The 26,088-nt window shown below is 36.4% G+C and overlaps 3 protein-coding genes across 6 annotated transcripts; 2 read left to right on the forward strand and 1 right to left on the reverse strand.

The window, feature by feature from the left end:
* Positions 1–250: 250 nt before the first annotated feature.
* LOC101260870 (prefoldin subunit 4) lies at positions 251–4,864 on the forward strand. Its single transcript, XM_004230046.5, has 3 exons — positions 251–567; positions 655–771; positions 4,414–4,864. Exons 1-3 carry the CDS (start codon positions 559–561, stop codon positions 4,672–4,674), a joined length of 387 nt encoding a protein of 128 aa, XP_004230094.1. The 5' UTR covers positions 251–558; the 3' UTR covers positions 4,675–4,864.
* Positions 4,865–4,941: 77 nt separating this feature from the next.
* LOC101261162 (sec-independent protein translocase protein TATA, chloroplastic) lies at positions 4,942–9,068 on the forward strand. Its single transcript, XM_004230047.5, has 2 exons — positions 4,942–5,579; positions 8,723–9,068. Exons 1-2 carry the CDS (start codon positions 5,232–5,234, stop codon positions 8,855–8,857), a joined length of 483 nt encoding a protein of 160 aa, XP_004230095.2. The 5' UTR covers positions 4,942–5,231; the 3' UTR covers positions 8,858–9,068.
* A 213-nt stretch (positions 9,069–9,281) lies between these two features.
* LOC101261458 (mediator of RNA polymerase II transcription subunit 14) lies at positions 9,282–22,482 on the reverse strand. Of its 4 annotated transcripts, XM_010329374.4 has the most exons (9): positions 22,308–22,440; positions 21,949–22,203; positions 18,668–19,747; positions 17,035–17,132; positions 15,673–15,847; positions 14,257–15,172; positions 13,010–14,031; positions 11,598–12,673; positions 9,282–10,492 (listed from the first exon to the last, which is right to left on the reverse strand). In XM_010329374.4, exons 2-9 carry the CDS (start codon positions 22,156–22,158, stop codon positions 9,694–9,696), a joined length of 5,376 nt encoding a protein of 1,791 aa, XP_010327676.1. In that variant the 5' UTR covers positions 22,159–22,203; positions 22,308–22,440; the 3' UTR covers positions 9,282–9,693. The 4 variants fall into 4 exon arrangements, with proteins under 4 accessions (XP_010327676.1, XP_010327672.1, XP_069148381.1 ...); XM_010329370.4 differs by having other exon boundaries at positions 21,949–22,482; XM_069292280.1 differs by lacking the exon at positions 18,668–19,747 and having other exon boundaries at positions 22,308–22,478.
* Positions 22,483–26,088: the final 3,606 nt, after the last annotated feature.

Raw genomic sequence — 26,088 nt, forward strand, 5'->3', positions numbered from 1 at the left:
AACTTAGTCTCTATTAATATTTTATGTTTATTGATGATAACAACACAATAAAATACAATGCAATGCAATATAATGTATTGTCCATAATACGTTAAGTTGATACACCAAAACAACTATGAAAATACTTATCTAATTTTAGTAAATTGGACACCCTTATTCAAACAACACACAACACTGTAACATATACACTTAATAATACACTCTTAAAATATAAAGAACACATATAGGTGTTTGCTTTTATTTAGCACTTAACAAAATCTAGGGATCGTTTGGTTGGAAGCGAGTTATTTACGATTAGTTATTCTGAGATAATGCATCTTATCATTTTGATATAAATGATGGGATAAATTTTTTCGAACATGATAACTAGGCAAGAATATATATTAGCTATCACTATTTATTTTTATTTATCACACCAAACCAAACGACCGACGAGGTGGGCACTAGCTAGTTCTTTTTGTTTAGGGGTTAAATTTTACTTGCGGAAAACATAAGGAGTTTTAAGTTTAAAGATTCTCACTTGTGCCCAACCCATCGTCTTCTCTTGTGCAATCGAAAATGCAGCAGGTGAGTCTACTAAACCCTAACTTATACCGTTTCACCATTGGAGCTTTCCTCTAAGAAATACTTATCATTGTTGATTCTGTGGAGAAGGCTGGAACTTCGGGGTCCGAAGTGGAGGTAACATGGGAGGATCAGCAGAATATTAACAAATTTGGCAGATTGAATAATCGTCTTCACGAACTCAATGATGAAATCAAGGCTGCCAAGGTAAATGCCTTTTTTTATTTTCCCGTTTTCCCTCAGCATTTCCACTTTCAGTAGTTTTGTGTATATATTTGCGGTTCAAAATTGGATGGGCGAAAGGAAACCGGATGCAGTATTTGAATTAGGATCATTCATATTCATTCCAATTTCCGATTCACTATGATAATTGGAATAATTTGTTACTTCAAGACTTATTAAGGGTTCATTTAAGTTAGAATTTCTATTAATATGACGTTTGTTTCGTATAACTGACAAAATTTGAGCCTTAATTCCATCAAGTCGGTATGATCGATACTTAATTGTTGATCCATTGCTTTGATTGTGTTGTATTTAGTTAAGTGCACCTTTTTTTCATAGACATTTTAGGTCTTTTATGACAACCCTGTCTACATGTTTGAGGTCTAGTTTGTTCATTTTATCAGCTTCAATCATTATAATGTCACACCTATGAACGGGCACACATAGAAGTCTGCTCATGACATGTCGAATTGTTAAAAGGAGGTGATTTTGTAGAAAATTGTTGGTTCTACATTCAACATTCTTCATGTGTATGAAATTCAAACTTTTATAAGCTTTCTTGTTTGCTTTGAGGACCATATACTTTGATAATGCTCTCTTCAGTGTCTTGTTCATGTTCAATACGTTATTCCACTTTATGTGACAATCTTACTATTTAGTTTGTTTGCTTAATAGTGGTACCTCTCTATATTTTGAAGTAATTTACTTTAAAGATTTAAATTTTACCCTTAATATAATGACTTTTAATAGCCACATAACTTCTATAAATTTTTTAAGGCTATAAGTTGAAAAAAGTTTTTATCTCTTAAAATTCTCGCCCAGTCAATATGTTCACACAAAATCAGGCAGAGGGAGTACATGAATTCAAGCAGCGATAATTTTTTTCTAGCCAATGAAATGCTCAGTTTCCTCTATTTGGCTCTTGAATCATGAGCAGCACAAAGTCCTTCACTGTCCACTATCAAATTTATAAATGTGTCTCCTCTTTAACATTTTAAACTTTTGACGAGATGGTTCACATAATTTAACATGGTATTGGAATTTTTTTGTTCTATAGCTGAGTCTGTCCCTCTTTTTTTTTTTTAACAAATCACATCTTCTTGATGCATTTTCTATAAAATCTATTACTTCATAAAAAAAAAAACATTGTATTGGAGTTGTTTTTATTTTATTTTTATAAAGAAGTAAGGAAGTACCATTAGAGGCATCAAGCAGACGCATAAGCAAAGTACAAAAGAAAGATTGTGACTACTCCAATTAGAGTAGTTATAGAGAACTAGAGATACTGGTTCAGAGTCTCATCACCAATTGTCAAAATATTGCTATGTGATTGGCCGAAGAAATGATTCGGATTTGCGTGTGAGAGGACATGTTGGTACCTAGAATACGTAAGGTAAAGTGCAATTACAATTGAAATAATTTCCCAAACAAACTTTTAGATGTGCATCTAGCGCTATCCCACCTGCATGGCAGTTGACTTTTGTAAATATGTGCAAAAGTAATGGTTAGAATATATATATATATATATAGAGATGTGATACCAAATCTATAATATGAATTAGTATAATCATGAATCATATGATTCTTACAAGTTGCTGGAGTTTCATCTTCTTAAAGATATCATTGGAACAATCTAAACTAGGAAGTGGGTCAAAATAAATATCAAATAATATGGTGGGATGGAGTGAGTACATTAAAACTGTGAGGTTCATCAAAGCGTTCTTTGTGACTGTATGGACAGACTTCTACTTTGTTTAGTATTCATTGAGGTTATTTTCATTATCTGGAAGATTGAACATTTACATTCTAATTTTAGAAGAGTATGGGCTAAGAAAGGAAGGAAAAATTGTTCTCCTAAGCTAATGAGCAAGTGTTTTCTCATTTTACCTGTAAACCTCAGTCATAGAAGGCCCCTTTTTATGTGTGTAAGATAAATAAACAAAATGACTAGTTCCAGTTAACACACCGAGTCTCTGATTTATTCATGTTCTCTCATTCTGTATGTTTAGATTTTTTCAAATGCATCTACGTGCTAATGCAGAAAAAAGTTCTCAGGTAATATCAGAATAATGCATGGTTTTGGTTGTTATGATGATACATATTCAAAAGCTTATAAATGAGGGAGTCCATGAGTAAGCAAAGTTCAGCCCCAACATTTTGATGTACTCAAGCTATGAGTTTGCTTGTATTATGGTGAAGTGCAAAAAAATATATTAATTAGTGTGTACAGGTAACAGTGAATCTTCGATCGGAAGATCTCCTTCTTTGCCTTGAAAAAATGAAGGTTAAAGGTGGTTAAGTGCGAGTGTTGATTATATCAGGTGTTCAGCATAGGAATTTTGGAGGAAAACAGTTTTGGGTGTAAATATTATAGACTTGCTGCAGGTGATGGAGTGATCATAGAGAGAGAAGACCCTTAGGCTACTACGTCTTTTACACTGTTTGTCAAAAGTAAATGCCATACTCATGAACAAGCTATATGAAGAAAACTGCTAATCATTACAATCTTATGATGGTTTGCTTGGTAGTTGAAACCAAACTTAGTGGCCTGGATTTGAAATTCATCCAGGGCGGTTTATGCTGCCCCTCATAAGAAGATGAATTTGAAAATTTGACCTCAAGACCCAATCAGAGTTACCTATTCGCATCATACATATGTATGTGTATAGATATTCGATCCAGAGATTCCAGAACATCTTTTAATAGACATTTAAGCATATGTCATGAACCCCAAGGAGAATAAGCCTAAGAACTGGAACACCTAAGTTTTAAATATTTACAATTGATTGCTTGAGATGGAAAATGTCTATATTACCATCAGTCCAACATGTTTTCACTAGACTCATATCGCAATAAATATATGTGTCTACCTTGCATATTAAGTTATTAACTATTATAAACATGTATTTTGTCCGCGAAACAGAATGGTATGATAAAACGCCATTGGTCCCAGACCCTTCTAGATTTATATTTAGGCCAGGTTTGATTACCTGTATCAATAAATTTACATACATTTTGTATTTTTCCAAGGTCAATCATATTTACGTTTGAAGAATAGTTATTTTATCGCTTTGACATAAAAATCAGCTGATAATATTCTTGATGTAAGATCTTATCAGGAAAAAGATTTCTGGGTGCAGTATACTGTTTGCTAGAAATGTATGATGTATTTACTTGACAAATAAACAGGACTATCTAAAATTAGTGTGATTTTGAAAAGACCAGTTTTTCTTTTTGACATACGGTGTGTAATACCAGCTGCAAAAGACTCTGGCTCAAGTGTTGAATACTCTCCACAATCAAACACATAAGCTGATTACATTCTGGACTTAGTAATACTGTTCACTGGAATTGTATGTGTTGCATTTACTTGACAAATTAACTGAAAGTTTTAGAACCTAGTATGATTTTGAAAAAGATCATGAGATTCTCTGTGACATACAAGTATGAATCTGCATACTAGCTATAGAACGCTTAACTAGCTAGTGTCCCCGTTGTCACTTTAAGATTGTAGTTCTAAAATTTTGTGGTAAATTATACTGCAGGCTAGTTAGATATATGCATTTGCCTGCATGAGCTAGAGAAATGATGCTGGATGCTTTCTTTTGTTTGTCTCTCCTTTGTCAGGAAAAATGTGAAAACCTTGAGGATGCAAGCAACGAGCTTATTCTGACCGATGAAGAGATAGTGCGCTTCCAGATAGGGGAAGTTTTTGCTCATGTTCCAAAGGAGGAAGTGGAGAGCAGGATAGAGAAACTGCAAGAGGAAACTAGCAAGAACTTGGAGAAACTAGAGGAAGAGAAAGAATCAATAGTTGCCCAGATGGCTGAACTTAAGAAGATATTATATGGCAAATTCAAGGATTCAATCAATCTTGAGGAGGACTAATAAAATTTCATAATTTTTGCGTTCGAATTTGCTGTTGGTTGAAGACTGCTCCTCTTGATTGGATTTTTTCATGTCTTGTGTCTTAAAACAGTTTTGAGATTCTTAAAACATGCAGGTTCTTATGTATTCTGTTTCTTTTCTTTCACCCTTTACTTAAGAGGGGATTATATCAGTTGTGCTTTTAACCAAAGCTGAAGTAGCAACAAGATATAATTGTGAAAACATTTTTTTAAAAAAATAAATGTATAGTAATTTTAACAACCTAATATATCAGATGTATTTAAACTAGAATAGAAAATCAAGAAATTTCTAAACTCACCAACCAATCTTTAATTTCCATTACCACGTTTTTCTTATTAGGAGATATTGTACAAAAATTGAATATTTAATACTTTAGTAGCTAAATAAAAAATAATAATACCCACAAGGTCAGCAGTAGCTGTATACCCAATAAGAAATTCCCAAAATTTATCTCTTTCTTGTTCCAATAATCCAACACAATCTTGAACAACAACTGTAGGTCATATAACATCAAGAAAATCCAAGATTCAGAAAAAATGGCAGCAATAATCTCATCTGGTGCTGCTGTTACTACAACTCTTTCTTTATCCTTCACACCAAAACCCATTTCATCTTCATCTTCTTCTTCAGCACCCAAGATTCAAACTTTATGTTCTTCTAGCTCACTTTTCTTCAACAGCAACAGTCAACTGTTTCTGGGTCCTCCAACAACTACAAGAAAAGTAAGGAGCAACAGCAAAAGGGGTCTTTCTTGTTACTGTTTGTTTGGACTTGGAGTCCCAGAGCTGGCGGTGATTGCTGGTGTTGCTGCTCTTGTTTTTGGGCCCAAACAGTTGCCTGAAGTTGGCCGTAATATTGGCAAGACTGTCAAGAGTTTTCAACAGGTTAAATTTCCTCCATACAAAAATAGTTATTTGATTGGACGGATAATTAGATCATGAAGTATTTATACAATTAGGTCATTTGTTAGTTTCAAAGATTAGCTGAAATTAGTAGTTCGTGTGGTAATTAACCTGCTAATCTGCTATAGTATCTATCAATTAATTAACTTTGCTTTAAATTAGAAATATAATTATTGATTCACCTACCAAGAATAAAATCTTGAGATTTAATAACTTGAAGAAAAATTGGAACTTCTTAGATTTCAGAATGGTGGTAATTCATAATCAAATTTAAAAAATCAAAAATCATGTTTTTCTTTTCCTTTCGGGATTTGAAAAGGGCGTAACTAAGGGATGGGGGATTTTTGTTTTTGTATATTTTGCGCTTGTTTGATTGTTTTAGGGTCTCATTGTTGTGTTGGATTTTAAAGTTTGGGCTTTGGGAATGAGTTTAGTCCCTTGTGGGTGAAAAAGTGAAGGCTCAAATGTGGAGAAAAGAAGTTTCAAACTTCCAATTGATCCCGACACATTAATAGTTCTTGATGTGGAGATAAGATTTGAGATTTCGTGAGTGACTGAACAAGTTCTTTCTATGATCTTGGCTGGAAAAAGAAGTTGAAATAACAATTGTGCTGGTTGTAATAGATGTTTGGCCTTTTTGTTCTTCCAACAGAGGGAGAAAATGGGTTTTCCCCATTTCCACTTATTAATTTAATCTGCATTTGGTTCTAGTGAACAAGCTAGGAAAGGTATCTTTGAAAATGCATATGTATTCGATAAATATTCAAGTGTTATGCATGAGCAAGAAGGAAGTGAATTATCAGATGACCATATAAGCGTATAAGCAAGCTTCAACCTTTAGGATGAGGGTTATAAAACCATAAATAATAAAACATATAGATAAACATAATTTTGTTAGTGACCTGACATCTTAGATGAAGATCTCTAGAAGTTACAATCATCAGGCTAAGATGCACGTTTTCAATTGGATTGTGGGAATCAGACTGCCTTTTGATTGTGAGATAAGTTTGATACTTCATTCGGGATTTTCGATTGTGTATATTATTACTAATAAGCTCTTACCGAAGTAGATAAAAAACATCATGAAAATCAATGCAAATCATGGGAAAGTTATGGTGAGCTATGTTGGTGGTGGACAGAGTGTAGGAGCAGTCAGTATTTTCGAAGGAAAATCTTGGTGCACATCTTACTGTTTGGCTTCAGAAATTCCCGTAATTCTAGCGGGAGTTTGTTGATAGAATTTCTTGTCTGGTGAAATGTTTGCAGACATAAATACATGGAAAACCACATTATTGAATACTGATAGACATCTTACTTGTCCTCCTAGGGAGAAGGGCTCAACTTGAGAAAAAGCAGGTCTTAACAAAAATGATGAGGCTTGGGAGAAAGGCATGCCCTGCCTCTGTGACTAACTAGGAGTGAAAACACCCATGTATCCATATATGGTGGATAGTGCCTGTTCCTTTTGTATGATTCTTCTTGAAGATTGAAGAGTTTTTGTGATCATTCAGTAGTTGTAAGGAAGTTTACTTCATATCTATTCTCAGTAGTATAGCTTATGTCTGTTGTTATGAATATGGAATGACAGAAAGATAAAAAATACAAGATTGGTCAGACCAGCCTCCTCAGAGAGTCCACGTATTGCTGAGCATACGTTCCCCCAGCTGAAGCTATGTTTTTTGTGAATACATGGGAGTTGGAAGGTTTGGTAGGAAAAACAATGAAGATAGGATGAGCTACTACAATTACTTAATTGATGCATCTCTACAAGTGTTGTTTGAGACAAAGAAAGTGGCACTCTGAAGATTGCTCTTCCAGCACGAATAATATTAGGTTGCCACTGAACCTACTTCCCTTCACAAGGAATTGGTGACTTCAGTATTCTGGCTATCAGCCTGGTTTTGGAACTCGGTTAACCTGTTGGGTGTGTGTCTTTTATGGAAGAGAGTTGTATTGAGGGTGGCAAAGCGCGGGATGGCTGGTCTATCAAGATATGGGAAGGTGAGTGACCGGAGATGGGTATCTCGGTGAGTCGGTATTACTACTCTCTGGAGCTTTAATACAGTTGATGATCTCTCTTGATCATGATGGTTAACGGTAGTAGTCAATTGTAGGAAGTTCATCCTAAGGATCCGGTAGGATGGATGATGAATTTGGCATTTCACTAAGTGAAGGAGTTGGTAAAATCAGGGTATGGGGTTAAAAGGCAAGTCAGGAAGAAGGAGAAATCAATATAATTGTTAAGACAGTTACCTACCAAGGTGAGCCCAGTAAGTTCTATGATTATTACTTTAAGATCCTCAAACAAAACAGCCGCATATTATAATTCATCATACTGACTACTGACTATTCTCACCAGTTCTATTAGGTAGAATACATGAATACTTTTGTTGAGTTGGTGTACCTTTATAAAAGATGTACAACTTTTAACTCAAGGAATACTAGAAGTTTCATACTAAAAATCATTGGACTCTGATGACCTGAAGGGAAAGTAGGATTAGATTTAACATATGGAGGAGTATCTCTGATATCAAAACTGTGAAGCGCGTAAAGAAGGGGACATAAAGTCAGTGGTGGATGTCATAACAAACTCTGAGTGGTTTGAGACTATAACTCCAGTCGCTTCCTAAAATTCTGGATCCCACTCTCATGATCCAAACACATGAAAATGACAATGAATGACTAGCCTCTCCTTGTTCTCAAGTCCCTACTACACTCTGTATCACATATACTCCTCTAGGCGATATCTGATACAGGTATGTGTAAGTATCCAATAAAGATACATGCAACTTATTGCTGATTCTTGATGTATTAGTGAAGAATCTACTCGAAGTAAACAGATATACCACTCCCGTTCGGTGTGGGTACATTAAGGCCAACAAATGAAAACCACATTCAATTTCTTAAAACAATGGGAAAACTGTAAATGCTCACAAGCCAGTCAGACCATTGAAATAGGAAGATATCTGTATTGACTTTACATAAGTAGGTTTAGCACTTGTGTGCTTATTCAAAATGATTTCAGACACTTTTCTGTCATCATACTTACTTTCTTGAAGGCTATAGTAGGTGATCTTGTCAAGGTGATGCAATTTCATAATTCCTAACCATATCTCATAATACAGGCTGCAAAAGAGTTTGAAAGTGAGTTGAAAAAGGAGCCTGATGCCTCTGCTCAGCCCCCAGTCGAAAAGGCCATTGAGGTTAGTCAAGAAGAGAAGCAAGACACAAAAGTTCCAAGCACCAAGGAAAGTTCATAAATGCAGTTTGCCTCTAGCTATAGCTTCTAGGCTTTTACTATTTTCTACAACACGATTGTTTCTTGTATTTGACTAGTTGTGTTGAGCTATTGTGTTTAATTTTACATTCCTGGCTTTTCCCTCATTGACAGGTTAAGATCAAAACTTAGGTAAGTTAACCATTCCTTAGCTCCAATTCTTCATTAATTCGATATGATTGCATATTCTGCTACATTTTTGTTTTAGCATGCAACGAATTTTTATATATAATTTTTAGCAACATACATATATGGGTCTAAAATACACCATCAATCATGCCCCCTCACTTTTACATGTATTGCTTGGCTGATCCAGCAAAGTAATTTTCTCATTTATCCATCTCTAACAATGAATTGATCTTTTCTACAATTAAAACAACTATGCCACATCTCTAAACTAATAGTAATTATCTGTATAAATTGTGTATCCATTCAATTTCATATGGGGAGAATTAGAGAAACACATCCAACTGTCTTACAGTGTTGCTACTTACAGAAATTTAGGGAGAAATAATTTAAGCCTTCACTTCCAACAATTTACAACACTAAGCGATCCTTCTAATTGCAGTCGAGCTTGACCATCCAGAACAGATCTCTGTGTATCATTCGAAGCAAGACGCGAATAGATCTATTTTTACCTGTACAAAGGAGCCTGCATATACCCATTAAAAAGGAAGTCTAGTTTACATCCCAGCTGGTTAGCCACATCCAAATCTACACTGGCTGGTTCTTCCGGTTAATCTTGCAAGGCAATTTTTCGGATTAGTCAGCACTACATTTGTGTATTGTTTAGATCTACTTCATTGAAATCTCTCTATTTCACGATCCAATGCCTGCAGCAACTCCACCACCATCCCTCAGCCCCTGAAGGTACGCATGCAGTGTTCTTTGAACACTGTCTGCGACAACCCTTAACCTTCCCTGATTGGCATCACCAGCGGAATTTCCATTCACTTCAACAGTTCGAGCTACTCTTTGTTTGCATCTTTCCCAATCATCAACTCTCAGCCAGCAAGCCCGTCCACCATGGCTCCCCTCCATTCCCAGAAACAAAACATTTGGGTTCTCACCAAATGCATATCTCAACCTAACAGACACACAGTAGGGCAACCAAGCAGCACCGCCAGCCGCGTTAATATGAGGTATATGTGCATGATCAAGAACAACCGTAAGTGCAAAATCGACAGAATTGTGAGCCCGATCATAGTGAATATTGCTTTTGGACGCAGATGTATTTTCTGAGCTACCATCAATACTATATCCAGCATGATTCTCAAGACACAATTCAATACGGGATTTTTGTGTAGGGACCATATCACCTCCTTGCACTTGAGACAACCCTTTCTTCCATGCAATGAGTTTAAGGAATTCTCTCAAAACAGAAATAGGTAACGTCAAAAGTGTAATGAATGATGCCACACGAGAAGCATCATATGGCTCTGACGCAACACGGCGGCTGAAGTAATCACATATTTCTCCTATTTCTGACTGAGTTAATTCCTCTTGCGCACTTCCGGGATTTTGCTGCTGCTGCTGTTGCGACTGATGAAACCTCTTGACACTAATAACTTGCAAGAGAAGTTGAACCCTATGAACGCTAACAGCAAATACATAGCCCCTGCAGCAACAAAATTATCAGGAAATAGGAACTCAAGATCACAAAATATTATACATGCTTTTAAAAAACCAAATAAAACTAGTTAACACCCCAGTAATCAGTGGAATATATTGAAACAGCAGGCAACTTTTCTAGACATAAAAGATTAAAAGGTCACCATAAAAAACATCAGACAAGGATATCCCCAAAATGGGATATATTATTCAGATTATACACTTAAAAAGTACCGACCTTTCTAGCCAATTGAAACAGAGTACTAACAAGTCAGAAAATTTAAGACATTAAGCAGAACATGTTGAACATCAAACCAGTAGACTAAAAGTAACTATGTGAAACTAAAATGGACAAAACTCAGGTGAGATTTTTTTTTTAACTAGACTGAGCTTTAATGAAATTAGACAGGCCCGGGAAAATGGTTCTAAACGGAAAAGCCTTGAGCACAAAAACCAAAAAGAAACATGATATCCATGTTGTTCCCAGACTCTTCTTTTACAATAGACTTGCCTGACTCCAAAAATATAACATAAAAAATAGTATGAAGTCACAGAGAAAATATCTGCAAAAGATTCGGATATTTATCAGGGGTTATAGCAGTACTTCTTTGAGCTAATCGTAAGAAAATATGCTGAATGAGTACACTACATGACTACTTTACTGTATAGCCTCGACACTCATAACATAACTAAAGTTCGACCTACTCCAAGCACAACGAATGATTAAGAAAGACAATCAAAGCTAAGTATCAATGTTTGAATGACAATGAACACATGCAATACAATTCAAGCAGAAATGAGAAATCAAAATCCAAGCTGAAGGCAGGAAAACAAGGAGAACCGGAAAAATGATAAACATGACTTCAGAAGGGTTCAAATCATGCATAGCCAGTCAAAATTCATGTAAGACGTGTCCAACGTAAAGGAAAATGTGAGAACTAAGAATTTGGAGATTCTCTTCAAATGCCAGGTTTACACACATCCAATTTAAAGGACATGTGAGAATTGAGATTCAGGAGGTCCCTTCCCATTCCCAAGTTCTCTCCATCACAATTCAGTCAGCATAAGAATAGACGGGGACTAGATAGAATACAGAATGATTGGAACCTTACCCCACAAAGAAGCGTAAGGCTGGCTGCTCCTGATCCAAATTCAACAATGCACCCTCATTATCTTTCAGAATAGATCCCAAAATCTCCTTCAGAAGGTCCGGTAACTGAGCGAAGAGCCATAGCACCCCAAGGTATTTTAGAATGCCTCTGAGAACCTTCTTGAGAGCAACAAGAGGAACCCATCCACCACCATACCCTCCATCATCACCAAGTCCAATAATTGCAGTATTTAGTTCTCCTCTGACATGAGCAGGTACACCAGTACCAGGCGCTCTGCGCAAAGGCATCCCTGCATTTACCCCAGCTAAATTTGATGCTGCTGGAAGACCATTTGCAGTACGATTGAAACCAGTTACAGCATTTGCTGGACGAGCTAACCCAGTAGAATTAGAGAGATTAGTCCTGTTCGTATTTGCAGCTGGAAGCTGTGAACCAGCATTTAAACTATTTGAGTTAGGCACGCCAACTGCTTGTTGAGAACCAGTAAAGTTAGAGTCAATTCCATTCAGTTCCTGGGCAACATGTTCCATGATGAAAGGTCGAAATTGTGGACATGGCAGAGATCCTCCAACTTCTGGCCCCCCTTTAGGTGGTGTTGCTGGTTGCAACCAAACCTGATCTCCAGCAAAACACCTCATGTCAACAGCAAATTTTTTCCGATAAATAATGCGAATCCAGTACGGACCACGAAGTACAACAGAGACATCTATTGGCAGCAGTGAACTCGGAACAATGCCAGGACCACCTCTTCCAGCAGCGGCAGCTGCAGCTGCCAACATTGCAGCACTAGGATGGCTGTGTGCGCCAAGTGTACCCACAGAAGCTGAAACAGGATTAACTCCAGCTCCGGGTGCAGGCTGATTTATGCTAGAGTTTACATTGCTTGGTAAGGATGGAACATAACCAGTCTGCTTTGCAACAGAAGAAATAGGCGCTGTAACACCAGGAACACCAGAAACTGGAGCTGCTCGTGCCGGCCGCGTTGCAGCAGCAAGAGCATGCAAGGGTCCTGCAGTGAGACGGATGCAGTCCAAAAGAGATGCAACTTCAGCACCATTGATGAAATCTTCAAGAAACTGTGGTTTGCCAAACACAAAAATATGGAAGTCGTTAAGTTTGGAACCAACAGTGAAAGTTTTGAGCTTAAAATATGGTATGAAAATGCTTATAATTGAAAGAGAAACAAAATAGAAAGGCTATGCCCCCACATGCAGAATATTTCACAGGACTTTCCTAGCTTAAACCGCAATAATGTAATGGAACAACGTATAACTCAAGATCTCAAAAAAAGGCCAATTATAGGTTCATAAGCATTTTGAGGCTCATGGAATTGTAGACAAGAAAAACAAAAGGAATAAAAGGAGACCGGAGAAAAACAGAACAACTTATACGTAAAAAAATAGAAACCAAACCTTTGTATGTGGCCAAAGTTGATCAGGTGAAACATGCATAGTGCAGCCCTCTTTACCAGATTCCCATTCAACCACGAAGCGAGCAAGCACCCCAGAACCGAAACTGAACCACAGACTCATCAGTCCTACTGCCTCAATTCTGAATTGCTTTCTCATCTGTTCGGAAATTCTATCAGTTGCATCAGTAGTGCCTTTAAGTGCAGCCGGTGCTTTACTTTCAGAGTTTGCATTATTTTCTTCAAACTTCTCATCAGCCCTAGCACCAAGCAACTTCCGCATTCCAAGCGCAAATGTTCGAGCATTAGATAGCCTTTGAATATCGGCCACCAACTTCTTTATACTATCTGCATCAACTGAATAATAGCTCAAAACAACTCCTTCACAATCATAACGAATATGAGAATCTGCATCAGATGTATTGGCAATCCGAATGCCAGAATCCCATGGAGTACTATTGCTTCCTTTCTGAAGCTCCCACAAGTCCTGGAAGTGCTGGTCATTAATTTTCACATCCCAGTACATACTTCCAGGTCTACCTAGCCGCAGGCATATATGTTGCCAGGTGTCATCTCTGGCAAATGGAACTCGGAACCATAAGTTCGAGGATGCACTTCTAAGACCCACTTCTTCAACATATGGGATGTCAAGCGCCTCCATCTGACTAGTAAGCCGGGCATGTTTGATACATAGTGAGCAATGCCTGACTACATGGAGAAGGGAAGAAACATATATACTAGAAGGTGCATTCCCTTTATTAGCTTCAGCTATAAGACTTCCATAGCTATACTCTTCAGTTTTCCCAGAAATATCTGAAGAAGTAAGCATCATTGACTTGGGTAGATGGGTGCCAGCAGACTCCACAAGTTTTCTTCGCTTATATGATCCTTCATTGGACTGCATTGATTGAAGTGATGGAAGTGAATCTAACAAATCTGACAATGTACGCTTCCTAGGCAAAATGTTATATCCTGAAGCTGCATCTTGCTCTGACTTTATACATGTTGCTGAATCTATAGTTTGGGCTGGCAAAAAACAAAGGCAACACAGTTCTGAGAAATATGCATAAAAAATAACCATGTCCCCTGAGCATTGGAGTTTTTCGTTATTATTATTATTATTTCAATTTTTATTTTATTTATTTATTTATTTGGGGGTGGGGGGGTGGGGGGGAGAGCTACAGCGACAAATGTATATACTCAACCACATACAGATATATAAGAGACATTCTCAGAGGTGATTTGACTTACATCCGGGACTTAAAACCAATGAGTTAGAGTCAGCAGTCCTGAAACCACCTGGTAAAGTTCCCACAGCAGAGTTTCTTGAGCCACTAGCTTTTCCACTTGATGCAGAAACTCGATGTGGTGGAGATAGGAGCCGAGCTGACCGATTTGTAGATACAGTCAGCTGGTCTTCATCCAATGATGTATATGATCCAACTCCTGCAGAATGAGGTGATCGGAGAGAAGTCAAATCTTGCTCAGACTTCGAAGCTGTCAACTTTTTCCCAGTTTGAGTTGCAGCTAATGAACCAACTGAACCTGACTGTATCACGCCCTTGTACATGGAGTTACTGTAGTTTCCTACTCCACGATCCCACTTAGGGGACAGAGTTCCAACTTTAAGACTCTGATAATTAGCAACACCAGTGCCAAAATGAGATGCAGGAGAAGCACCGAATGTTGATGGGGGGATTTGACCAGAGAAAGAAGGCACCGAGGACCCTTTCTCAAGTTCGAATACTTCATCAACAATAGACAAAAATGTTGATTGCACACCGGAAGCAACTATAGAACCTTCCAAGCTGAAGTCGGCAAGAAGACTATTTTCAGAAGTTTGGTGACTGCCGCCATCACTACGTAAAACAGACAGCAATTTCTTGCTGTTGAGAAGACTCAAATTGAGCTCGTCCTCACATATTTGCATCCTTCCAACATCAATAGTTTCTACACGAACCACGTTACTCAGATCAGCAAGAGATTGAGCTTTTGCTGGTGAATCTGACCGACTTTCAAGCAATTTGAACACAGGTTTGAAATCTTTGTCTAGTTCCATCAGCAAAAAGTACGAGCTTCCACATTCTGGAAAACCCATAAGCAACAAATTTGTACCAGAAGAAATGCTCTTTGGCACCTTAACTGCTGCAGACCCATGTTCAAAGACCTGGGATTTGAATTCATATATCATATAATCATTAAAATAGCTAAACATATCAATTACCACTAGATAAGCTTAAATGATTTATAATTGAACGCATAAATGCAAACACCAAACTTTGATCCAGCCACTGCATCTACAGAACATATGCAGCAAGATAAAATAATAAAACAAACTGGCAATTAATAATCAAGTTACTGAGAAGCATAAGCCATACAAAGGCAAGCTGGCCAGGACACCACACTTATTTTTTTTTTAAAAAAAAGTAAAACAAAATAGTTATCGCTCCACACCGATTAAAAAAAAATATGGCTCCATGCAACTTAATGACTAAGCAAAGCCTATGTGAAGTTAAGATCACTCCTAAATGTCAAAGGAAGGCAACTGGCAGAAAAGTCAAGACAAGGAATACTGAATATAACAATAAAGCCTCTCTATCAAAATTAATAAACAGAACAACTAATAGCCAAAAGACAGGAAAAAAAGAGATAAAAATGCATGCATACCTCAAGGCCTAAGAACCTCCCAATGCACGCAAACAAATGTAAAATGCTTTTGCTTCTCAAGCTAATAAAAGCCTCAGCAGCTGACATACTTCCCTGGTTTAGGGCCTCTTCACACTCAACAACTACTGATGATGATATAACATTCTTGGATGAGTGAAGAATGAAGCGTCCATTCCTGGAATACAAGAAATAGTTAAGAGTACACCGAAAAATTCTTGCTTCCTGATCGGGATTCTCAAAGAGAGATCCAGATAACAGTGTACTCGAAGAAAGTTGCAAACATCAAAAGCAATTAAGACCGTAGATAATTTCCAAAGACAAGTATTCTAGTCATTGATTGATATGCTACTCGGACATAACATTATCCAAACAGTGGTCAAAGCATGTGGCAAACATCAGAAGTACTAATGAGCATAGATAATCTCCAAAGACAAGTATTTCTAGTCATTGATTAATATGCTACTCAGACGTAATATTATCCAAACAAATCAAATCAATAGACAATCAGGTAGAACTTTTTAACATTGCCACATCTCTGCAAATATTGCAATGATCAAGCAACATCCAAAATTGTGTAGACGAACATCCTAAGAATATATACATGCATGTATGCTTCAGTATCATCATGAAGGTTTTAAGACATACTTTTTTTTTTACGACAAGGAAAACCCGCAACCGCTACCCTTTTGGGTGCGCACAGGGTAAAACCCCGCTCCTATGCAATAGCTCGCAAACCACATAGGAGAGGTAACCCGCACTAGGCAAGTCTGGTGCGACAAGCTCGACCCAGAAGGCAAACCCCTTGCTTTCGCTGGCAAGGGGTTTAGAACTTGAGACCTCCAACATGGAAGTCCCTAGCTCAAACCACTAGGCCACCCTGAAGGGTCTAAGACATCTTTTGATACACTCATGCTTATAATTATAATAAATCTTGGACTAAACATATATCTTTGTACTTTTTTCTCCCTTTCTATAGCCTTTTTCCGTTAAAGCCCACGCTTTATTTGCGTTTAAAGCCCCAACAGACCATAGAGGTTTTTTACGGTTTTTGCTTTTGATAATGCTGATGCTGACCCGAGAAAAAGACTACCACTGACTTGGCAGACCAAACTCAGCGGAAACGTGAAATTGTCCCAGGGTTATTCAAACAAGTCAAGTGTTGCAATTGGTCTCCCACATGTTAATGGGAGATAATTATTCCAATACTTCCCTCACATATACTCATTTTGATTTCATGCTATAATACTTGGTGGCACATAATTAGAGCACAGAGACCAGCATTTTTTCCATGTCAGTTGAAGATAAAAAGTTCAAAAACCCAGGTGAGATCAATTTCCAACAATAAAAGGAAAAAGAGAAAACCTTATGTTTATTGCAAGGGTGAAGAACGATGAGCCGAAGGCACGTACACGCAGGACTTCTTGACCTTGATATTCCCTGCTGTCAAATTTGTTATCCTTCTGCAAAGAGGCAACAGTTAAAGAAGGAAAAAGTTTGTCATGCAGATATAGTACCAGAGAGTCTAGACTAGATTAGAGAACTTCAGAAAAGATCATATGTGAACTTCATCACTTACAAATAGCATCAGGATTCAAGATCTCAGCTTGGCTGCCTTAAGACAACGTACAACTATATTATATGCAGAAAGGATCTACCAAAGTTGGGGCAAGAAGCAAACACAGCACTTCAACATGCAACGATAAAGAGCTCTGGAACTCAGTCACCTAATATCTCCTCCGTCTTTTGGTTTTCGGTAGAGATGATAGTTCGAGTACTGCTTCACTGTTGCATTTTTATTAACTATGTATGCTCTTAGAGAATAAACTAAATTAACGACAAAGGGGACTGCTAATCAATTATATCATGTGCAACAATGCACAAATTACTATTCGCTAGTCTATATAGTATGCCATACCATGGAATTATTCTGTTAGTGGAAAATCACGAAACTTACATTTGTGTATGCATTGCCTACAGTGGCCAATAAATAGAACTTCTTCTACACAGATGTATTCCTTACCTAAAGATTGTAAATAAGTAGACTGCACTTATCCAAAATAAATGTCAACAAGTTGACCTTAACACCCTTGTCTGCATGGACAAAAATAATGCATACCCCTCACATCTCCTAAACCTTATTGTTAGGCCTCGCAACACATTGCTTGGTATAGAAATGACCTCAGTAGCTGGAGTCGTGTGTAATATTGATTTAGCACACATTTTTTTCCTTCTATCTTTTTCCTATGATTGGTAAGTTAGCACACAGTTCTGAGCTGTTTTGGTGACTAACAATATATTTGGTAAGCCGGTATTGGTTGTTACCAGCCTCTAAACGCCATATCTCAACTATATGTGTAGTTATTCACAGTTAGCCCCTAGCTTTTAAACAGCAAATACTACATAGAACAGTAATTTAGATACTTGATCCTCCACCCAAAAGCAACCAAACAAGCTAGTGCCCCCTACTTGATTTTTATGAACACGTTCTGTTTCTAACATTTAGATCACATGTGCAATGGTATAGACATAAAGCAGCCTAAATTAAACAGAACTCCCTCCAAATTTTCTAAGCATTTGGACAGCTGGCAAGTTCTTTCCTACATAACTGCTACTGGAAACTTCTAACTTAGATTCTTCCACTCTTTCTTCCTTGAATATCATTGTAATGCTACTTCTCTGACATCCTTAATTCTATATATCATTTATGAAGAGTCCATCGGTTATCACAACTCTACCCTATCATACTTGTGATGCAAAAGACAGACAACATAATGACAAAAATAGCTATTTGTGGGAGAAGGCAGAGATTGACTTGATCGGTTTTATCCTTGCTAAACCATACATCAATTTCTTTTTAACGTAGTGGTTAAGAGAGGCAGATCTTTAAAACAACACGACATGGATGATGCATACAACCATGTATAATAAACCAATATGGAACTTATGATTTGCATGAGCTCTCAAAAATTCCAAGAGATGTATTAAAATAACTAACCTTGCGAGAATCGCCAAGCATTTCTTCTACATGGCATTGAAGCTGAATATCGCTGGGAACTCTGCAGATCTGACTATTTTTCTCAAGTTCTTTAAGAATCTCTAGCAAACGAGTATAGCGATTACAGCATATCACCCTTAGCAGCAACTTCTCAATGTCAATACAACTCTGGTCAAGGGAAAATTCTGCTTCTTTTCCCGTTAGAGGATCAATAACAAATGTGCTATGAAGACACTTAATTCGCAGATCTGGTCCAGGTTCAATTTTTATAAATGGGCATGTTCCAATTTCGGATGTTCCAGAGTTCTTATCCAAATCCAACCAATACAAAATCTTCAGCCCAGGAGTACGCAAACTAGCAGAGTCAGACTCCCCGTCTTGTGATGTTTGTGTGGAGCCAGCACTGCCAGCCTGTCCAGTACTGACATCAGTTATGAGCTCAAAACGAATAGCATCTTTCCACCTTCCTTGACGAAGTGTTTGCACTTGCCTTATGACTGTGTCCATAACAAGTGCCACACAAAGCTCATGCAAGATAGAGTATAAGGTCATAAATGGATGGTCTGCAGCAGCCATTCTTCGTTCTAAATCATCACCAAGAGCATGCCGCCGAAAGTCATCCAGCTTCATAGGACCACTTCTCTCACCAACAAGCAGCTCCATATGTAATATCCTCCACATTGACAAGTGTCCTCTGTAACCGAGGGTAACTAGAACTTTAAATTCTCCTTCCACACGAAGCAGAACAGTACCATCAGAAACTTTGACTTCAGTAATGTCCTTAGGAAGCGAAACTTCAAGGAGTTTCGACCTAACCAGTGTGTCTAATTTCTTTAATGCTGGTTTTTGCTGGTCATCATTTAATGTGCTCTGCAAGCCTACATCTTCTATACATTTTGGCAAACGATCATAACTTCCGGTAAGAAGAACTTCAACAGCTGAAGGAACATCATAGATGGGAGCACGGGCTTGTTGTAGTCCTTCATGCATAAAAAACAACGAGTCGGCAGCTTGGGTGAAACATGTATCATGACTAGATAAAGTGGATGCAAGCTGCTGACTGTATTGTATCAACGGGACCTGCAAACCAGATAATTGTGTTGGTACTTTAAATACGGAGTTTGAACTGCAGTTTCTACGAGATCAATGATAAAGAATATAGGGCCAACCGTTGATTCTAAGGGTCCAGGAAGATTTGACAACCATATTTCTACTCACCTAGATACTGAATATAATACAAGTGTATCTTTCCTTCCAGAAAAAGACAGATGAAGAAATGAAGACATGAAAGGGAGAAGAAAGACATGAAGACAAACCTTGTACATAGCATTACCAACATATACCTCGAAAGAGTTTATTAAATCAAAGATTAAAGGTTCAAATGATGCTACAGAAAGTTGTTTGAAGCAAGATCTACAGGAAACTCATAGCTCTTTTGGTGTGACAGCAGTTCCATTGTTCCCACCCCACCCTATTTCTTTTACACATACTCTTTCTCCCAAGATTAGAAATGGGATAAGTCCTACTGTTCCTGGTTTGTCCTTCCTTTCCATGTTTTTGGCGTAATTGTTAGGTGACAAAGATCCAGTAGTTTTAGAGCGTGAAGAGTGATTGTGATTCTTTGAATTAGGTGGAGTGTGTGCTGTGTAAAATTATGTGCATATGTCCAGAAATATTGAGGTCTTTTAGTGGTGTTCATTGGCATCAATGGAGAAGAGGAGTTCACAGTGGTGGTTTTTTTTTGTCAAAACGTGACCAAAAATGGTCATCAATTTATTATAATTAAAAACATAGTGCAAAACAAGTTGGTCCAGAACAAAACAAAATAAAATAAAATAAAATAAAATAAACCCAAATTGTTAATTGCCCAAAGAGCAAAATTGTTCAGCTTTTTGTATATTGGAAACCTCTTCATCTTCTCCCTTCTTCAACGAACTGATCGCCAGATTGCTCATCTTCTCTACCATCTCATCAGAAAATGACAGTCTTCACGGTGGTTTAAGTGGTGGACAGAGGCGTTGCTGAAAAAAAAAGGTGATCGAAAGTTGTGAATGATGAAAATTTCGAGGAGAATGGAGGTCTTTAATTTTTTTGGGAAGTGGTTACCGATAAAGATGGAAAGTTATGGTGGTATATCAGATGTAAGAAATGGAAAGAGGTGGTCAAGGGATAGAGACGGTGAGGGAGAAATGGAGTGAATAAGGAAAAAAATTGAAAACTTCAAAATAAAGTTAAAAATAAATGACATGTCATTAAAAATCTGAAGGGTCAAAGGGGTTTAGAAGATTGTGTTTCATTGAGTCTAAAAGTTCAGTCGACAAAGTCGTGAATAGAAGGGCTTTGTTGGAGGTCTCAAGTTCGAAACACCTTGCATGTGAAAGCAAGGGGGTTTGCCTTCTGAGTCGCCTGGTGCGGGTTACCTCTCCTATGTGGTTTGCGAGCTATTGCATAGGAGTGGGGTTTTACCCTATGTGCACCCAAAAGGCAGCGGCTCCAGGTTTCCCTTGTCATAAAAAAAAAGGCGAGAATAGAAGGGTCTAATCGACAATCCGATTCAAATACAAGGGTCTCTTGGATCATTCCGCCTTTCATCAAATAAGCTGTTGGTACAACTTGAACAGAGCATCGTACAATCTTAAAACCTTTGAAGTTGTCCTCAACTTTTGTTTTCTTTTGGCAATTGTCCTCGACATTCACTATAACTAGAACTTCCACCCTAACTATCTGATTTTAAGTTTTAAATTACTCCTCGTGGTCCATCTTTTCCCAATTCCTAAAACAACATCCACCCTACTCATTTCACGGCTACCTTTCTAATCTTAATCAAGATCCATTTTTCTCCATTCCAACTCACAAATTTCACAAAAACAAATACATGACCAATATACATTCTGTCACTACTCTCTCAATGCATCAATAAAGAAAGAGAAAATCCTCTCCTTTTCCTCTTTCCAATTCACAAATCCTGAAACAAAAGAAACCCTAGAAGTCGAAAACTACTCTTCGCACCCCTCAACAAAGAAGAAAGAAGGCACACTTCTTATAACCCTTAAAGAACTCAAACATAGAATCCCCATCTGCCTAAGCCTGGAAAGAAAATTTTCCCCGTACCTATGCCGGTGGGAGGTAACGGGTACCTTTGGATTAATAAAGGGGGTCACAAATTGGGAAAAACACATCATTATATCTAAAAAATTAAAAAAAGATAGTGTTCAATCTTGAATGCATCAACATACATAATGAGAGAGGGAGTGAATAGATTAAAAAAAAAAGAAAACAACCTGCTGGCACCATTTGGATAGGACATTGAGACGAAGCATACGCTGCTGAGTCTTAACTACATATTTAAGAATCCCAATTTTCTTCTCAGAATCAGATAAGTTAGACGACTTGCACTTCTCCACCAATTCCTTCAACGTAACATACGACTCCTCAGCTGCTCTGCTTACCAGTGCCGAGAAATCCACCGTCTGCTGCCCTAATTCCGCCATCTCCGCAAAACCCTCCGATTAAATTACTCCGACGATCCCGAATTCCTACTAATACAATGCCATTTAATGAAAATTGACCGCCCAAACAATCAATTACTATTAGGGTTTGTAAAAATTGTGGAATTTGAAACAAAATATGAATCTCCGACCTGTAGAGAGAGTGAATGAAGCGAGTGTTGTTCTATTTTTTTTTTCCCTTTTTGATAGATCGGATGTCTGAAGGTAACGCGTAACGGCGGAAGGGAGAGGGTGTGCAAAATTGGAATATGGTACTACTAGTCGGAGAGAAGTCAAAACTAATATAAAACCTCTAAAGTTCTATTTGACCAAGTTTATAAAAATTCATCTCCTTAAATCATGTTGATTTAGAAAAAAATATAATATTTAGAAAGTTTCCATATAAAAATATTTATTAAGTGTGCGAAAAAATATTTTTATTGCGTTTTTTGATATACCTTTCAAAGTATGTGAAGCCTAAATATTGTTTGAGCTTATCTGTTGAGCGGTAAGAACTTATCTATTATTTTATTTTTTCTTTAAAACGGTGTTTAACAATCATTCATTTATTATTCATCTGTGACCTGAATTATTCTTCATGAAACTTAAATTTCTTGATTTACGCGTCTAATAAATCATTGCGAATTTACTTCTGGTATACTTGTTTAAAAAATTATCACGTAATAGTGAAATCTAATTATTATAGTCATAGTATTCGCCCACTTGTTTGTCCAGGTCCAGAGATGAACATGTCCTCGTAGTCCCTTATTACTCCGCCCCAGTTTCAGAATTCTCTTTCAAGAAATTACACATTTCTTGATTTTCTTAAAGTGATGATGGCTTCGTCTATTTGATAATTATATGCACCGTTACATTATTTATTCGTCAAAAAGTTTTAACTATTATTTTCAAATATTGTTTCACTACAAATTTTCAAGCTTTAAACTGGTTATTTTCACATTAATGAAGAAGATCAACATCTCTGAATATATGGAGTTTCATTCTCATGTTTGGAGGCATACCTTAACCTCAAAAACTATCACGTAATTAAAATTAAATAATGCATTGAGGTATAATGATGAAGGGAGATTCCGTCAATTTCATTATGAGATATATGACACTTATGCAATCAAACGCTTTAGCATAAATTCAAATTAGTTTCGTTTATAGGATCACTCTTTTCATTCTCTCATTTTTTATAGTGTGTTTTAATAGCTTGATGTCTGTATCTTAAATATCACATTTATTTTATACAACTAGATCATCATAGTCCATATATATTATTTGGACATTTTCAATAACCTAAAATTTAGGTTTGTGTATTGGACGGATCAGATGGATAGTTATGCTTAATTATTTGGCTTGTCGGATATTGATTTTTAAATAGACTGATCCACTAGCCAACTAATAAGGTAATGGTTCATTTAATGTCGGATTGGTAATTAAGGAATGGTGCATTGGCTCAATTGTTTCATGCTTTCTTTTTCACTTTCACCCACTAATATATCAATCTTCGATCAAACAAAATATTTTTTAGCTCTACTTAAGCAGATAAATGATAATTCTTTAATTATACATAATGAGAAATATTTGAAAAACTAAATTTTGAGGGTGCATTCACATAGGTATTTATTAATAACGATACTTACGGTAAAAATATAACTATAATAATTCTTAGTAAAGTAATAATTTATCCAATAAGAAAAATGGAGTAATCTACCCGGTATCGACAAACTGTTAAATTTTAATACGTTCACCAACCATTAATGTGATAATCCAATACTAATAAGTCAGTTTCGTGGTTGACTTATTAGTTTTGAATCTATTTTGAACAACCCTCTTTAATTTGATTTTTGAAAGAAAGGGTGAAACTTGAATAAGCAAAGCGAGCCTAGGGTACTCGCTCTCAATGACATTAGGCACTACCTCATTTGAGCTAGACATTTAGATGAAATAACGTAAATACACAACTATAAGTTTAGTATTCTCTAATTTTCTCTTCTTTTTTTAAACATTACATAATTTCCTTTTTAAAAAAATAATTTAGTAGAAGTTTAGAGATACATAGTCTTCTATCTCCTATAAAACACACTTCCCCAATATCATGCCTATTTTTTCTTCACTAAAACGCTCAATCTTCTGAATCACTTTTTGAATTTTGAATTATTAATTTTAATTAAAAACGTTTCACAACATTTAATATTAAATTTTGAATTTCAAAATTCCAAAAAATTGAAATTGCTGAAAATTGGACCATTGTTCACTGGTTCTTCTTCTTCTTCTTCTTACTCCATCATCCGTCTATAGTTCTTCTTCTTATTCTTAATCCATTATCTGTTCTTTTTTTCTTCTTGTTCAATGCTATATTACACCAGCTGTCTCTAGGTCTTCTTTTTCTTCTTACTTCATCATCCGTTTTTTTTCCCATTGTTTTATTACATCATATTAATGAGTACTTTTACTAATAGAAGGATTTATGATTCGGACGATGAAAATTGGAAAGAAAATAGAAAAAAGTCTTTGCATGATCCTATGAATGTTCGGAAGGATTCAAACAAAGATTTTGGTGAATCATCTACATCAAAGGTTGACAAAATACACCAAAAAAAGAGAAAAGAAGCAGCAACCATTATTGTTGAAATTAGTAAAAATTGTAGTAAAGGAATCCCATATGTATCATGAATTTTTGAAATTTGTTATCTTGTATCAGACAGTAAGTTTAATATATAAGTACTCAGTGTGTTAGTCGATGCATTGATACATGAATTAGATGTGTATCATATGATTTCCTATGTATCAAGAGTTTTTGAAAATTGTTATCATGTATCAGTCAATAAGTTTAATAACTGCGTCATCAAGTGTGCTTGCTGATACATATCGACTCAGTGTGTTATAGTGATTAGACGATGCATTGATACATGAATTTGATGTGTATCATATGATTTTCTATGTATCACGAGTTTTTGAAAATTGTTACATGTATTAGTCAATAAGTTTAATAACTAGATGTTCATAAAAATGTCTTCAAACTAGATGATATAATCTTGAATTTTCAAAATTTGAAATTGTTATCAAATTACGTGCTGAATTAATGCTTATTAATGAACTGTTACCGTAATTTAAGCTGATTTAGATAACAAATTTAAATGTTCCATCCTCCCCCCCCCCCCTTTTTAATATTAATAGTTTTAAGTTACTGTATATCATTACCATGTATCACAACATACTAATGTATCACGCCACAACAATTTTAAAGGATTATTAATAAATACTTAATTTGTCGGGACAGAATGTAATTATTATATTACACTATGTGATTCTTTAAATTTATACTTAAATTATTGGACACAATTATTCCATAGGTGTTTAAAATTTTATCAAAATATAGTGTGTTTCCCTCTTTTTCATTTTATGACAACCTCCTAAAACTTAATACTTTTATAATACACACGATATCATTAATTTTTAAAATGCTCTAAATCAACTAGCTCAATTCTTACCCCACCCCCTCATCCTATCTATTCAAGAATCATGTCTATTGTCATCATCTAATATGAGTCTCTTCCGTCAATATTTTACAGTTTATCTAATTCAAGTCGCGGACCATCTACTCTCATGTCATTACAAATCTATACAACTTTTTATCCTAACTTTTGTCATGAAGTTTACCCTACAAATATTTAAGCTTTGTCGCTTTTTGTATGTTGTAATAGTTAATTTCACTTTTTTCTTTCACCCCCCACCCCCCAAATGCCTCCCACATTTGCCACATTTCCTCTTTATCTCTGCTCCCAATCACTCCATATAAGTTTTCTTCCTATTTTTTGTTTTTTTAATCACTTCACTCTATCAATTATCTCTTTGATGTCTATCGATACTATCAATCAAACATTCTAATATTTTTCTAGTTTGTAATGAAAGACTTAGCTTAAA

This window comes from Solanum lycopersicum, chromosome 1, assembly GCF_036512215.1.
Source record: "Solanum lycopersicum chromosome 1, SLM_r2.1".
Classification (NCBI taxonomy): domain Eukaryota; kingdom Viridiplantae; phylum Streptophyta; class Magnoliopsida; order Solanales; family Solanaceae; genus Solanum; species Solanum lycopersicum.